Source organism: Anabrus simplex, chromosome 4 (assembly GCF_040414725.1).
Source record: "Anabrus simplex isolate iqAnaSimp1 chromosome 4, ASM4041472v1, whole genome shotgun sequence".
In the NCBI taxonomy this organism is placed as follows: Eukaryota; Metazoa; Arthropoda; class Insecta; order Orthoptera; family Tettigoniidae; genus Anabrus; species Anabrus simplex.
In genome coordinates this window covers 122,619,614-122,634,643 of record NC_090268.1, presented here as the reverse complement: position 1 = coordinate 122,634,643, position 15,030 = coordinate 122,619,614, and the positions used below count along the sequence as shown (strand labels likewise).

The following is a 15,030-nucleotide window of genomic DNA, read 5'->3' as shown; positions in this document are numbered from 1 at the left end:
TTTAAGAACATCCGTTTTAGAGACAATGCTGTCGTAGTATTGTATTCATGTTACATTTATCATGTTGTACAGTTCAATTAACAACAATTTTACATTTACAAATGTGAGGTTATTTCGCTCCTCCGTTCACTGAAAATATTCTCCCTACTGCTGGGTTCTGTGCAGGTATGGCAAAGTAGTACTGTACCACTCTTAAGAATTCAATATAATCAACAGATACTTCACATCACAGCCTGCAATATCATATCGACCATACTCCCCTCTTTGATAGTATGTCCCCCAACCACGGCCATCCATCTGTACTTCACATCACAGCCTGCAGTTGCTAGGTAACATCGCGTCACACATTTTGTACAGCTAATTTCGTGACGCAAATTTTCAGATAACCCCCAACCATAAGACATATTTTTATGAAAAGCTTCGAATTTGTTTCAAACAAGAATTAAGTGCAGCCTCCAGTGTTGTCAACTTTAAACTGAATTCGGCAAAGACTCGCTAGAGGGCAGACATGAGAGCTGAATTTGGAAACTCCTGTGCATACTGTCTGTGAGCTTCGGCTGCATTGCGACCGGATTCTTCATTGACTAAAACTATGTCGTTGTATTCGTCGTTGTTGAACACAACAACCAATGTCGATATGTTGACAGCAAATGTAGTGCTACTGTACCAAATAGCAGCCCACTACTGAGCGGTCGTGAACGAGGCGGTAATCATTTATGAAGCAGAAGTCTGAAAAGAGTTATGCTAGCTCAGTTCAATTGTATTCGAACTACTTTCCCGAACCATACAAAACACGGAATGTTTCAAAACATTTGGTCATTTACGATATGTTGTACACTGCGTACATTTTGCTCTAATTATCCAAATTTCCTCGCAATGGTACCGTTATGGCTATAGAAATATCATGTGTGAAGAATTAGCTAGAAGGCTATATGACCGTTGATAGCTGTATTCCCATGTAGTGACTGCCAGGGATCAAAATAAATTAACATTACAAACATAAAATAAAAGTGAACGGGAGTTGCCAGAATTGTCTCTAAAACGGGTGGTCCCAGTTAGAAACGGGTAATGTGATAACCCTAAACTTTTTTTTTGCTATTTGCTTTACGTCGCACCGACACAGACAGGTCTTATGGCGACGATGGGACAGGAAGGAGCTAGGAGTGGGAAGGAAGCGGCCGTGGCCTTAATTAGGCACAGCCCCAGCATTTGCCTGGTGTGAAAATGGGAAACCACGGAAAACCATCTTCAGGGCTGCCGACAGTGGGGCTCGAACCCACTATCTCCCGAATACTGGATACTGTCCGCAATTAAGCGATTGCAGCTATCGAGCTCGGTATAACCCTAAACAAGGGCTCTATACTTTCCTCCGGCCTGTCTTCACACTAACGTACTTTGTGAGCCATTTTTATTTCCTATGGCATAATATGTATGGAAAATCCTTATTTTCTATCCTTAGCAGAGGAGATGCATCCAATTTGGGCCCCTAGGCTAGACTCAGTTTGTTCTTGTTGATAAGAATTTGTATTCTGACGATACTCCACCTTCACTAACTGCGTAGATAAATTTCCCTGTACTAATAATACACTCATGTTCATAAAAACCAGAACACCTTGAAAGACTAGAGATAGAAAGTTCATATTCACAGGACATGTGTATTAGTATGTTCTGAAGAAATGTTTAGCACCCTATTGCGCGGACGTTCTCTCATGCCAATAATGCCCCCTCTTTCAAACTCAGTTATTTGACGGTACGGTTCTTGCATACGTCTGCGAGGTATCCTGCACGTCTTCTCAAGTCACACTGATCCATTATCCTCCGCTGGCTTCAACTCAAGCACCACATTGGCGACTCCATCATCATGTGCTCGTTAGTCGATACACTGCATAGAAACATGAATAGTGTAAATCAATACCAAGACATGCCCCACGGCCGAATGAAATGGAGAGAGTGGAACTACACAACAGACACTACCAGTTGGTAGGAGGATGATGATGATGATGATGGATATAAAGAACGTATTGCCTTTAAAAAATATCAATATCAAGACATCAAATTCTAGTCCTATTTCTTGCTATTTCCTTTACGTCGCACCGACACAGATAGGTCTCATGGCGACGATGGGCCAGGAAAAGCCTAGGAATGGGAAGGAAGCGGCCGTAGCTTTAATGAAGGCTCAGCCCCAGCATTTTCCTAGTGTGAAAATGGGAAACCACGAAAAACCATCTTCAGGGCTGCCGACAATGGGGTTCGAACCCACTATCTCCCGGATGCGAGCTCACAGCTGCACGCTCCTAACAGCACGGCCAACCGTCCGGTCGTCCTATTTCTAGTGATTTGAAAATTATGATGGTGATGATAAATTAAACTCGTTTCCTCATCCCGAGCTCTTTTCAGGCACATCCCCAATGGGGGTGAGCTGCATGAACCATTTCAACCACATACCAGCCCTCCTACCATTCTTAAATTTCTGGCAGTACCGGAAATCGAACCCGGACCCCCGAGAACGGCAGCTAATTACACTAACCGTTACGCTGCGGAGGCGGACATGATGATGATGATTATTGTTTAAAGGAACCTGACAGCTAGGTAATCTGCCCCTAGAAATACGAAGTTTAACGAAATGAAACGATAATTCAAACTTCAAAATGTATCCACTGACTAAAATAGAAAACGAATGATGATGAAAAAATGACCATGAATCCAAAGCAATCAGTGAATTCAATTAGCAATGCCTTCTTTTCTGAGATGACGCTTCTTATAAAAAGAGGGGCCAAAATTCAGGTCACCGGCCCTTCATAATAGTACTAATCATTGGTAAAGTAGAACCATGGTGTTCGTCCTATAATGGCACTAATCACAGGTAACGTAGACTCATGGTGTTCCTCGCATGGTGGTACTATTAACAGAAAATGCAGACTCATGGTATGTCACACATAACGGCACCACTCGCAGGCAACACAGGCCCATGGCGTTCCTCACATAAGGGTACCACTAGCAAGCAACGCAAACCCACGGTATTCCTCACATAGTGGAACTAATCACAGGCCACATATACCCTTGGTGCCGCTCACCTGGTTGTACTAATCATAGGTAATGCAAACCCACGACGTATCACACATTATGATACCTCCCACACGCAACACAGGCCCATGGTGTTCCTCACATTATGATACTACTCTCAGGCAACGCAGACCCATGGTGTTCCTCACATAGTGGTACTAATCACGGGCAACAACCAAACCCGTAGTGTGCCTCACAAAGTGGTACTAATCAGAGGTAACGTAGACCCGTGGTGTTCTTCATATCTAGTGGTACTACTCATAGGTAACGCGGACCCAATCTGAACACAGGGAAACCGACACATTCCAGCGCAGCGTACGGCACCTGCGCAGCTGAGTGCACCCCCCCCCCATCTTTCCGCTATGGTGGGATACACACGATGGTACTAACCACAGGCAACGCCAAGATCCGTCGTGTTCCTCACATAAGGGTACTTTTTTGTAAATGCTATTTGTTCGGGGCGTCGACCCATGTGGATCTTTTACCACTGCTGGCACCATATTGTATGAACCTGCGTGTAATTGGAATGGCGGTAATGTGGAATGTTGTGTGTGAGGAAAGGAGGATTAAGGACGTCACAAACACCCAGTCCCCAGGCCGGGGATATTAATCATTGCAATTGAAAAACCCTGACCCGGCCGGGAATCGAACCCGGGGCCGCCGGGTGTCAGTCCGCGGGGCCGGACTACATAAGGGTACTACTTCTAGAACGTAGATCCATGGTGTTCTTCACATGGTGTTACTAATCGCAAGTAACGTCGACCCATGGTGTTCCTCACGTAATGGTACTGATCACAAGTACTTTCATAGTTCTAAATTCATCATCCGTTGGTCGCCCCTTTTAATCGCCTCTTAGGAGACACAGCGGATACCGTGGGTGTATTGGTCTGCGTCCCCCGCCCACAGTGGATAATTTGAAAATGTGGACAGTGAATATACGACGCTGAACTTCGAAAGTCCCAGTCATGTTTGGCGGAGTTGGAATAGTGTATCATGGTGATGACGATATTTGTTTGACGTCCCGTATAAAAGCTGCTCTTAATTAGAGATATTGTTAGCGAGAATGTTGGAGGTGTCACTTCTGAAAAGTGTATAAAACACACATCGTATTATGTAGGTGATGATAAGATAAGAGGGATTTAAGCTCAAGCAAGCCACAGTTGCCATCGAGCCAAGCATCCCGGTCATTTCTGAACATGATCGCTGCTAGGATAATGATCTCCTTGTGTCTACTTCTCTTCTTCCTGGGATCTACTTCTGCCTCGCATGATGACAAGCATAGGCATTGGCCAGGTAAAGTTATACATGCTATATAGTACATTTTAGGTCAATCTGCTTATCTGTTCTCCACACACATGTAGGTTACAAGTGAGTGGTTGATTTTGTCAAGAAAAAAATCACATTCCATTTTCTATTATTATAGCATGGGTTTCTCATCGTAGTCCCCTCAGCTGTCAAAATAAATACATGTGAATCTAAGAGAATGACTTCAATAAGATCTGTTTCGTGTATATATACATGACGAGTATCGTTGCAAAACGTATTATGTCCACCCGTGGAGAAAACTGAATTTGATGCGATTTTGTTTACCGTAGCTTTTCATTTTCTTTTCCATGCTGTGAAATTTAATTTTGTCAAAAGATGTGTTTTCTTAGTGTAAATGAGGCTTGAAAAATGTCTGTCGTTTCAAATCGTATTTTATCCACTGGAATGATCGGAGCAAACTGTGTTATGTCCACGGACATATTTTGTTACGCAGGATATTATTATTATTATTATTATTATTATATATTATTGTTAGTATTATCATATCGTCGTCATAAGACCTACCCGCGTCAGTGCGACGTAAGGCATATTGAAAAAAAATATTAAAAATGGAAGTGGCCAGCACATAACAGAAACATCAAGTACCATCAAACAATGTGCACTATACTGTACAGGATTATAAAGTTTCCACTTTTACACTTTATATACGTCTGTCTCACTGGTTTGTTACATTTAGTGCCAACCAAATAAACTGTAAGAAATATGTCATATTGCCACAGTGTGCGGATAAAATCGTTTTATATGTCTGAATTTTTTTTCCGATTTTCGTAAAATCTAATTCTCAAATGATTACATTACGGCGTAAAACAACTTCACTTCCACTGCTTCGTGATTACTAGCCTGTTTTGACTATAATCGGTTTCCTTTTGTTTCTCTGCCCAGTAAAATTTCGTTCAGAGGACGTAATACACTTTGCAAAAGTTTCTCATATTTACTACTAATATTTATTAATACACATACAAGTAATGGTAATAGAGTGTGTTGCTAATGTGGTCAGTGACCGTAGGGACATGCTGTTTGGTTTATTTCAGCGTATCGCTGGGCAGTTAACGTCCTCCTAATTGGTATCAAAGTTGTTCGACGGCCGTGCATAATCCCAGCCGAAACCACTACACCAGGGGTGCCCAAGATACGGCCCGCGAAGTCATTTTATGTGGCCCACCGTGCTTAAGTTTCTGTGTGTGTTTTTTGGGCATATCGAAAAACATGGTTGGTAAAAACTATTTTGTAATTTAGGAGAAAGCAGATAAACAATAAGAAACATCTCTTAATTATTTGTAGTTTTCTTCTTGACGTGATGTTTCTTACACTGGGCTGTCGGAAAGTTCTAAGATGTATAATTATTCCCACTTTAATATTAGGTAAGGATTAGACTTTATCCTTTCGTTTCTTCGAATTACAGCTGCAGACTTCCCCAGAGAGTGAAGGACCTGCTGCATTCCACAGGGGGATTATATAGATATAGTTATCTTGGGACATCCATAAGAAATAGTCAGTTTACAGTAGCGATGTGACGAGTCGAATACTTCGTCAACTCGAGTCACTCGTATTCGGAAACACTGCCACTCGAGTTGACGAGTCGACCGGGTAGGACAGGGAGAGCGAGACAATCGCAATGTCTCCTGAAAGAAGCGAGTAGGGAGCTCGAGTTGACGAGTCGGGCAGGAAGAACAAGTCAAGACGCCGAGGCCATCGCGAGTTATGAAACTCGAGTGCTTTCTGTGTGCGCTGAGTTTACTCGAGTCTATGTTATGACTGTGAATATACAGGTTGCACATTTCAGGCATGAAAACGAAGACAATTGTATTCGTAATAGTATAGTAATCGAGTAATGCATTTCCTACCAGAAAGCACATACTTGTTAAATTAACACTGTCTGGCAGCTAAAGAAAATAATGTTTAATAAATATGGAAACAGAAATACTGAGCTCTTCTCAAACGTAAACCAAATAATAGTCTCAACCCTTTGTGAGGAAAACTAATTATATAACAAATTATACCAACGCTAAAGGGAAAAATGCTTAATCATATGCAAAAATAACGTTAATACTGTATCTGGTTTTTTGCTTAGGTTAGGAATTGATCAAAGAACAGAAAGCACTCGTCTGAACTCGGGGCTATTCGGAACATATTGTATCTTTGACCTCGTGTAGCAAATGAAGAGTTGAATACTCGTCAACAGAAGCACGTCGGTCGTGACAGAAGTAACTCCTATTCGAAAACACTGCCAACTCGAGTTCGCGACAATCGCCATGTCTCGTGAATGAGATGGGATGTGCTATAGATATTCTATGCCTTTGCTGGCAAGATGTAGTGTTTACAGTGCACTATGTCTTCTGGTATGGGCTATATCAAAGTTGTTACTTTCATTGATCTGTCTCAGTCTTATCCTTGGCTTTGACAATATGAAAGTGACTGAGGTATGAGTGATGCTATATAGTAATACCATTCCTTATGCAGCCAGTACCTGTTATGAATGGTGTGAAAATATTGCTCATAGGGTCAGTTGGTGCTGCATTTCAGTGGGCTTGGCAGACCGATATGTAATAGCAATGGCTGGCTCAACGAGGAAAGCAACGGGAAACTACCTCACTCCTCATTTCCCTAGTACGCCTCTTCAGTGACGCCTAGGCTCTTGGCGGAGCTGCAGAGGATCAAACCAGCCTTCGGGCTGAATACCCAACATACATACATACATACATACATACATAGATATTCCAACTAGGCAAGGCGTGTAAGGGAACACGAATACTTTTTGTATTCACAGAGTTTACTTGAGTCCATGTCATAACTCTGAATATAGACTATAGGATGCTCAATTGAAGTACGAAAAATTAAAGTAATCGAACTCGCAGTAACTTATTCAAATAGTAATAACGTATTTTATACCACAGATAATATACATGTTAGACTAACACTGGTCAGTAGCTGAATAAAAATAATTTGATAAAATCAAGGAGAAAAGCTCTGAATTATTCTTAAAATATAGACACAATATAGTCTCAACCCTCTGATTTAAAACTAATTGATAACACTAATAATATTAAGACTACAGGAAAACTATAAATAATTAAGAAAAATGAAGAAATTTAATATCATTACGCACACTTTCTAAAAAAATCAAGCGTAATATTTTTGTTGTAATCACAATATGTTCTCCTACTTATGATTTGTAGGCTGCAGCACACCAACTATTGAGAAATAAAATTTTGTCCAACTTCTTTGGTGACAGTCTGTTTCGGCCAATTTGTAACGGGAAGGAAAAATGTTTTTTTTTTTCTGTCCTCCCAAAACTGTAAAGGATTATCTTTCCTGTCTAAATATGGTAATTCCAAGTATTGTTTCACCATTATTGTAGCTGAAGAAGCCGTAGTTTGTTGAGTTGTCATTTCTTTAATCTTTTTGTCCAATGTTTCCCAAAGATCATCTTCGTCGTTTTCTGTTGGTGTAGATTCTGTTGATATAGATTGCACCTGCTGTGGGTGCGAGACTATGAGTTGATTATCTACCACAAGTTCTTCGATCACCCACTTCTGAGCATTATCTGCGTTCGACTCCAAGCCAAAGCCTTTTTTCTTGAAGCGAGGATCAAGGAAGGTTGATTTCGACGCCGTTCTGTTGTTTTCGTAGACATTTAGCCGTTTGTCGAGCACCTGAACTAACGATTTTTGTAAATGTCTTCCTGCATCTGTTCGAGGTTTCTTTTTGTTTACTGTGTTTTGCAGTCCCCCTATTAGTGGGATCACACAAGATAAAGTCGGATAAGATTCTCCAGCTAGGATTACAGTCATCTTTTCCACAGGACTTAAGAGAGCAGTTATGTCTTCGAGTATAAGCCATTCGGAAGAATCTAAGTTGGACACTGGTGACTGTATGAGTGGTAATGTTGCTGACAAAGGAACCTTTACTTTTAACAATCTTTCCAACATATATAAAGTTGCGTTCCATCTTGTGGGCACGTCCTGTTTCAGTTTAAGTTCTTCAAGGCCCGGGTATAGTGCGCATTGGTATCACCTAAATATCACTATAAAATTTGTCACAAATGGAACTGGACAAAGATAATGAAAATCCACAGACATAGCCCTCCCATTCCACGGTGCTAGCCCTGGACCTGAAGAAAGTAACAAAAGACGGCACCAGCAGCGTAGTACGACATAAACCAGTCCTGTCTACAAGCCTTAAGTATGTTTTCATATTTCTCACATAACGACGGTATTTCTTAATTTTCCAGGAATTTTTCACTTGATATGTGTAAAAGCAATTATTATGTTCCATTTGTGACAAATTTTATAGTGATATTTGGGTGATACCTTTGCGCATCATACCCCAAGGCCCATTTGCTTTTGAATCTCTTTTAATTTGTAAGATGATTTACTGCTGTGCTTGAAATGTGAAACTATAGACCGACATTTGGTGATAAGTTCAATCAACTGATCATTTTTTAAATGATTATTTTCGTCACTGTCTTTTGTTATGTAATCTTTAACAGCGAGATTCAACGTATGGGCAACACAATAGTGGTTACGTTTGCGCAAGTAGTCATTTACTGCCTTTTTCATGCTGCTGGTATTATCTGTAACAATAGCTACAATTTTACCCTATATTTGCCACTCGCCTGCAATTGTTCGTATAGTGTCGGCTATGTTAAGAGATGTGTGTTGTGAAGGCAACTCCGTAGTGGACAGAACCGACGAGTTCAATTTACAGTCGTGGATGAAATAAGCTGTTAGGGATATAGAGCATTTGTTGCTATCAGACGTCCAAATATCAGTTGTTACTGCTACATTTTCCACCATTTGTAGTTTTTGCCTGGGAGCTCCTGAACATATATTGTATCTGTCATCGAGCATTTTATCTGACAATACTTTTCGAGTGGGTAGCGTATAGTCAGGGTTGAGTTTCTGAGTGTACCTTTTGAAACCCACATTTTCTACAGTTTGTAGGGGCTGATAATCTAAAACTATCATATCTAATAACGCTTCGTCAATAACCTTTTGATTCACTTTTGCAGGAGGAATTAATCGCATTTGTCTCTGACGTTTTGGACGAGGTTCTGCATTACTTGCCGCGATGTATTTTACTCTTGCGATGTGGAAAATAAGTCTTCATTTAATTGAATCCCAGTCGTAGTACAAGTACTAGTAGGCCTACTTACTGCGATTCTGGATTGTTCGTCTAGTCTAGGCTGCACTGCTTTATTTGTACTGTTAGTATTAGACACTACAGGATCTGAACTTTCTAAAAACTGGATTGGATGCTTCCTTTTCAAATGCGATATTAAGTTAGTTGTGTATCCGAAATGCTTATAGGAACACGAACACAAGTCACACTTCAGTCTATTATCCCCCGTCTTTTTGTAACAGATTTCTTATTTTCTCGAGGCATGACGTAAAAACATTCAACTAGTATAAACACACCAACACATCAACAAGTAAAAGTAAACAACCATTACGATTATAATTGAATGATTACTCGAAATTGAATTCGAGTATTCTTCCCGGCATATATTAGAAATCGATCAGTCAGGAACAGAAAGCACTCGATCTCACTCGGGTTGATTCGGGCGAGTTCGTGTCTCTGACTCGGGCGACTCGGGAGCGAGTCAACGAGTCACGAGTGAGGTCTTACCACAGTCGGCCATGGTTCATGTGGACATCCGTCGATTTCTTTACTCGAGTTACAACAGGAAGTCACTCGAGTTGACTCGAATACATGCTTGACTCGAGTTAAACGAGTTAAAATATTCGACTCGTCACATCACTAGTTTACAGCCGGAAAGTGCTTTGGAAGGTTCATTGAGGTTTACTACTTTAGTGTGAACTAACGCTCTTACGAACTACTGGTATTTAAAGTCGTTTTAATAATGTATTTGTGAACGAAAATGTCCCTTTCCAAACGTAGTAAAGTGTACAGTGTGCCATGACGTGAGGTGCAGACCTCTCATTAATTGGTAGGTTTACCCAAAGTTACAGAGTATTGTTTACTTTTCTCAATTTCTTTTGTATTGCGTGTCAGTTTATTGTTTGTATTGTCGAATAGCCATGTGAGAGGTTGGTTAATAGGTTGGTGATTTAAGAAGGCGGCACCTGGGTGTGAAGATGTATTTGTGTGCTAGGGAAGGAGGGGGAGGTGTTACAGAGATAATGTGCCACGCGGTTCGTTTAGAAATCTGCCATTCGGCCCGCCCGCAAATTAAGTTTAGCGCCACTACATTACACCACCACCTCCAAATGCATGTACGTCTTGAACACGCTGCCTTCTTTCACCGCGTCCTTTACGTCTACAAACCATTTGACGTCGAGTATCTGGCCTAAACAATATCCGTGTTACATCTGCAAACATGACACTACGCTATTCATCCAACCTCCAATTAAGATGTTGGATAGTGAACTTGCATCCGAGAGATAGTGGGTTCGAATCCCACTGTCGGAAGCCCTGAAGATGGTTTTCTGTGGTTTCCCATTTCCACACCAGGAAAATAATGGGGCTGTACCTTAATTAAGGCCACATATGCTTCCTTCCCACTCCTAACCCTTTCCTATCCCGTCATCGCCGTGAGAACCTATATGTGTCGGTTGCGTCGTAAAGCAAACTTTAAAAACCCGTCCGCCTCTGTGGTGTAGTGATTAGTTGTGTGATTAGCTGCCACTCCTGGAGGGCCGAGCTCGATTCCCGGCTCTGCCACAAAATTTGAAAAGTGGTACGAAGGCTGGAAGAGGCCCACTCAGCCTCGGGAGGTCAAATGAGAAGACGAGGGTTCGATTCCAACCTCAGCCATCCTAGAAGTGGTTTTCCGTGCTTTTTAACCGACACAGATAGGTCCTATGGTGACGATGGGATAGCAAAGACCTTGGAACTGAAAAGAAGCGGCCGTGGCCTTAATTAAGGTACTGCCCCAGTATTTGCCAGGTGCGAAAATGGGAAACCACGGAAAACCGTTTTCAGGGCTGCCGACAGTGGGGCTCGAATCTACTATCTAGCGGATGCAAGCTCACAGCTGCGCGCCCCTAACCGCACGGCCAACTCGCCCGATTGGTTGGAGATAAGGCGAGATGAAATTATATGGCATGTTTTACGGCAGAATACCCTTCCTGATCGGTTGAGGAGCTAATAAAGATGAAATGAATGAAACTGGGTAAGGAGGTGGAAGGAATCGGCTGTGACCTATGAACAGGAACTGTCCCAGCATTTGCCTGGAAGTGAAAATGAGAAACCACAGAAAACTATCTTCAGGACTGCCGACGGTAGGGTTCGAACACACTCGCCTCTCGAATACAGAGCTCGGCCACTCCGCTTGGTAAATTCCTAACTAATATATTTGAAGGTGCTCAAGTACATCAACCTCGTGTTGGTAGATTTAATGGCACGTAAAAGAACTCCAGCGGGACTAAATTCCGGCACCTTGGCGCCTTCGAAAAACTGCAAAAGTAGTTAGTGGGACATAAAGCCAATAGCATTATTATTAATTAAATATACATTCAAAAACACAATTAAGACACAATTAAAGTCATTATTTCAGGTCGTTTCGACCATCCCATTGCGATGGTAAGCATTTCCTCATCTACATCTGTAAACGTGCAAGTATAAATTGGTTTATAATCTAAGTTATAGTTCATCCGAATAAAGAAATACATTAGTAACTGAATGAATTTAACTCATTTGTTCGTTCGTTCGTAATCTGATTACCCTCCAGGGTCGGTTTTTCCCTCGGACTCAGCAAGGGATCGCACCTCTACCGCCTCAAGGGCAGTGCCCTGGAGTATCAGACTCTGAGTTGAGGGATACAACTGGGGACGATGACCAGTACCTCGCTCAGAAGGCCTCACCTGCTATGCTGAACAGGGGCCTTGCGGGGGGAGGGGGGGGGGCGAAGTTTGGAAGGGATAGACAAGGAAGAGGGAAGGAAGCGGCCGTGACCTTAAATTAGGTACCATACAGGCATTTGCCTGAAGAAGAAGTGCGAAACCACGGAAAACCACTTCCAGGATGGCTGAGGAGGGAATCGAACCCCCCTCTACTCAGTTGACCTCCCGAGGCTGAGTGGACCCCGTTCCAGCCCTCGTACCACTTTTCAAATTTCGTGGCAGAGCCGGGAATAGAACCCGGACCTCTGGGGGGGTGGCAGCTGATCACACTAACCACTACACCACAGAGGCGGACTAACTCATTTGTCTCTGATCAATTGTGTGTGATAATAATACTTACAATATACAGTACTGTATGTAGAGAACGAAAATGACTGAAAACCAACAGCCTGTTTTCCAGTCTGGGTCAGGGATGTAATGAATGAACCATGTATAGGCTATTATTACAATGGGGTCGCCACTGCCAAGGTGATTATTAATGAATGATAAACGCTATGAAATGATAATGGAGATTGTTGCTGGAATGAAAGATGACAGGAAAAACCGGAGTACCCGGAGAAAAACCTGTCCCGCCTGCGCTTTGTCCAGCACAAATCTTGCCGTCCGATCCACGGAGGCTCCATATATATATATATATATATATAGAGAGAGAGAGAGAGAGAATGAATTGAGTTTAAATTAAAATAAGATCATTTGGATATTCTGGCAGTTAAATCCATCAAAATACTGATGGTGACACATGTTCGGCAACTTCGTTGTACGGTCGGTTATAAGGTCTTCGATTCAGAGGGGTCTTGGGTATGACTTCCTGCCAGGTCGGGGTTTGGTTGATTCCTCTGACTTAGACACTGTTTGTCTGAATACACATCAATTTACATGCACATAACACACCACACAACAAACCAACAGACCACCACAGAAACACGCGATAATACATCCCTTCATAAAGGGTTGGCGTCAGGAAGGGCATGCGGTTGTGAAACATGTCCAAGACCCTATGTGCGGCACAGTTTGTACCCATAATCCCACCAGGGTGCGGGAAAAGTGATGGAAAAGAAGAGGAAGAAGAAAGAAAGAAAGAACGAAAGAAAGAAAGAAAGAAAGAAAGAAAGAAAGAAAGAAAGAAAGAAAGAAAGAAAGAAAGAAAGAAAGGCTGATAGTGACACATCATTACACGTCAATGCTCTGTGCTGTCCGGCTCCATGGCTAAATGGTTAGCGTGCTGGCCTTTGGTCACAGGGGTCCCGGGTTCGATTCCCGGCAGGGTCGGAAATTTTAACCATCATTGGTTAATTTCTCTGGCACGGGGGATGGGTGTATGTGTCGTCTTCATTATCATTTCATCCTCATCACGACGCGCAGGTCACCTACGGGAGTCAAATCGAAAGACCTGCTCCTGGCGAGCCGAACATATCCTCGGACACTCCCGGCACTAAAAGTCATACGCCATTTCATTTCAATGCTCTCTGCTTTATTAGTGGATGCATATACTAACGTATGGGATAGAAATCATATGGCCATACCTCATAGAAAAGAACCTGTTGGCACTAGAAAGAGTAAAAGCGCTATACATCAAAAGAGCAATCGGAGTATCAAAGACTACAGGGTGACGACTCGTCAACCTACTCCTCGTTGAAGGCCTCAGGACACTTTTGCCTCTATCCAACACTTGAGCCTCAGAAAAACAACCAAGATCACTCAACAAAGAAAAGGAGATGATATACCTCCAGAATTCTATGCAACTGGGGCCATGATAGATCCGTAGTGGACAACATCTAACTGTGAGATGAGGCACGTGTTTACAAGAAGGTAGTATCTACATGTTTTTCACCATATTATTTGTACAAACACATCTTACCATGAACCAACAGAGACGTGTGAATGTAAATTATGTGGACATACATGTGAACGGCACCACTTAGAACTCTGCAGCAAAAGAAGAAAACCAATTAAAGATTATGCAAAACAAGGTGCAAGTGCGCAATATTAGTGTATCCTTCCTCTATTTTTTATGGCTATTTGGCTGCAATAGAAGTATTATTATTAGTGGTGTAAGATTATTTGTGTCCTCTGTGATCATTAAGATCCCGCTGCACTTCAAATCAAAGATCTATCGAACAATAATCCGCCGGTAGCGCTCTATGGAGCCGAATGTTGGCCTGCGACGAAGAGCCTGAAGCAAGCGCCGTACGCGATGGAAATGAGTATAGTACGATGGTCACTGAAGGTGACGTGGCTGGACCATGTTAAGACCGAAGGTGTCCGGAACACTCTTCGAGTAGCTCCAACACCGTACAAGTTGAGAGAAAGTAGACGTCGGTAGTTTGACTTGGATTCGATCGCGAAGAGGACACTTGCGCTCAGCCCAGGCGGACTGCGACCCGAAGAAAGACCCAGGAAGCAGCGGGCGAACTGTGTGGGAGGTTATGCGTGAGCGGTAGGCGTCCGACCCGACCCATCGACGCAGCAAGCCGCATCAAGTACAGAGTGGGGTACAGAAATGCGGACCATCTCCTGACGGCAAACAATGTCAAGAAGAAGAAGAATAGTGTTTGACCGAAATATTTCCGGGTGAAAACTCAACATTACAAGCTTTATTACTATGTATATAGAATAAAATAATATTGACGTGGAGTCATAACTAATTATTAACATATACGGTGTGTAGGAATTTAACATTAATGTTTTTACAGTCCACACAGCAGCATGCCGGCCTCTCGCCGCTGGGTTCCGTGGTTCAAATGCCGGTCACTCGATGTGAGATTTGTGCTGAACA

The 15,030-nt window shown here is 42.4% G+C and overlaps 1 protein-coding gene across 3 annotated transcripts in view; it reads left to right on the top strand.

Annotated features, from left to right (window-relative positions):
• Positions 1-4,109: 4,109 nt before the first annotated feature.
• LOC136871687 (uncharacterized) overlaps positions 4,110-15,030 on the top strand; it is a 69,920-nt gene continuing 58,999 nt past the window's right edge. For 2 of the 3 annotated variants that reach the window (XR_011018039.1, XR_010859791.2), the window contains exon 1: positions 4,110-4,356. Coding sequence is in view for 1 of the 3 variants with exons in the window: in XM_067145190.2 (XP_067001291.1) it covers positions 4,260-4,356 (97 nt within the window). In the remaining 2 variants the exon portion in view is untranslated. The remainder of the gene's footprint in view (positions 4,357-15,030) is intronic. The other variant, XM_067145190.2, reaches the window with a different exon arrangement.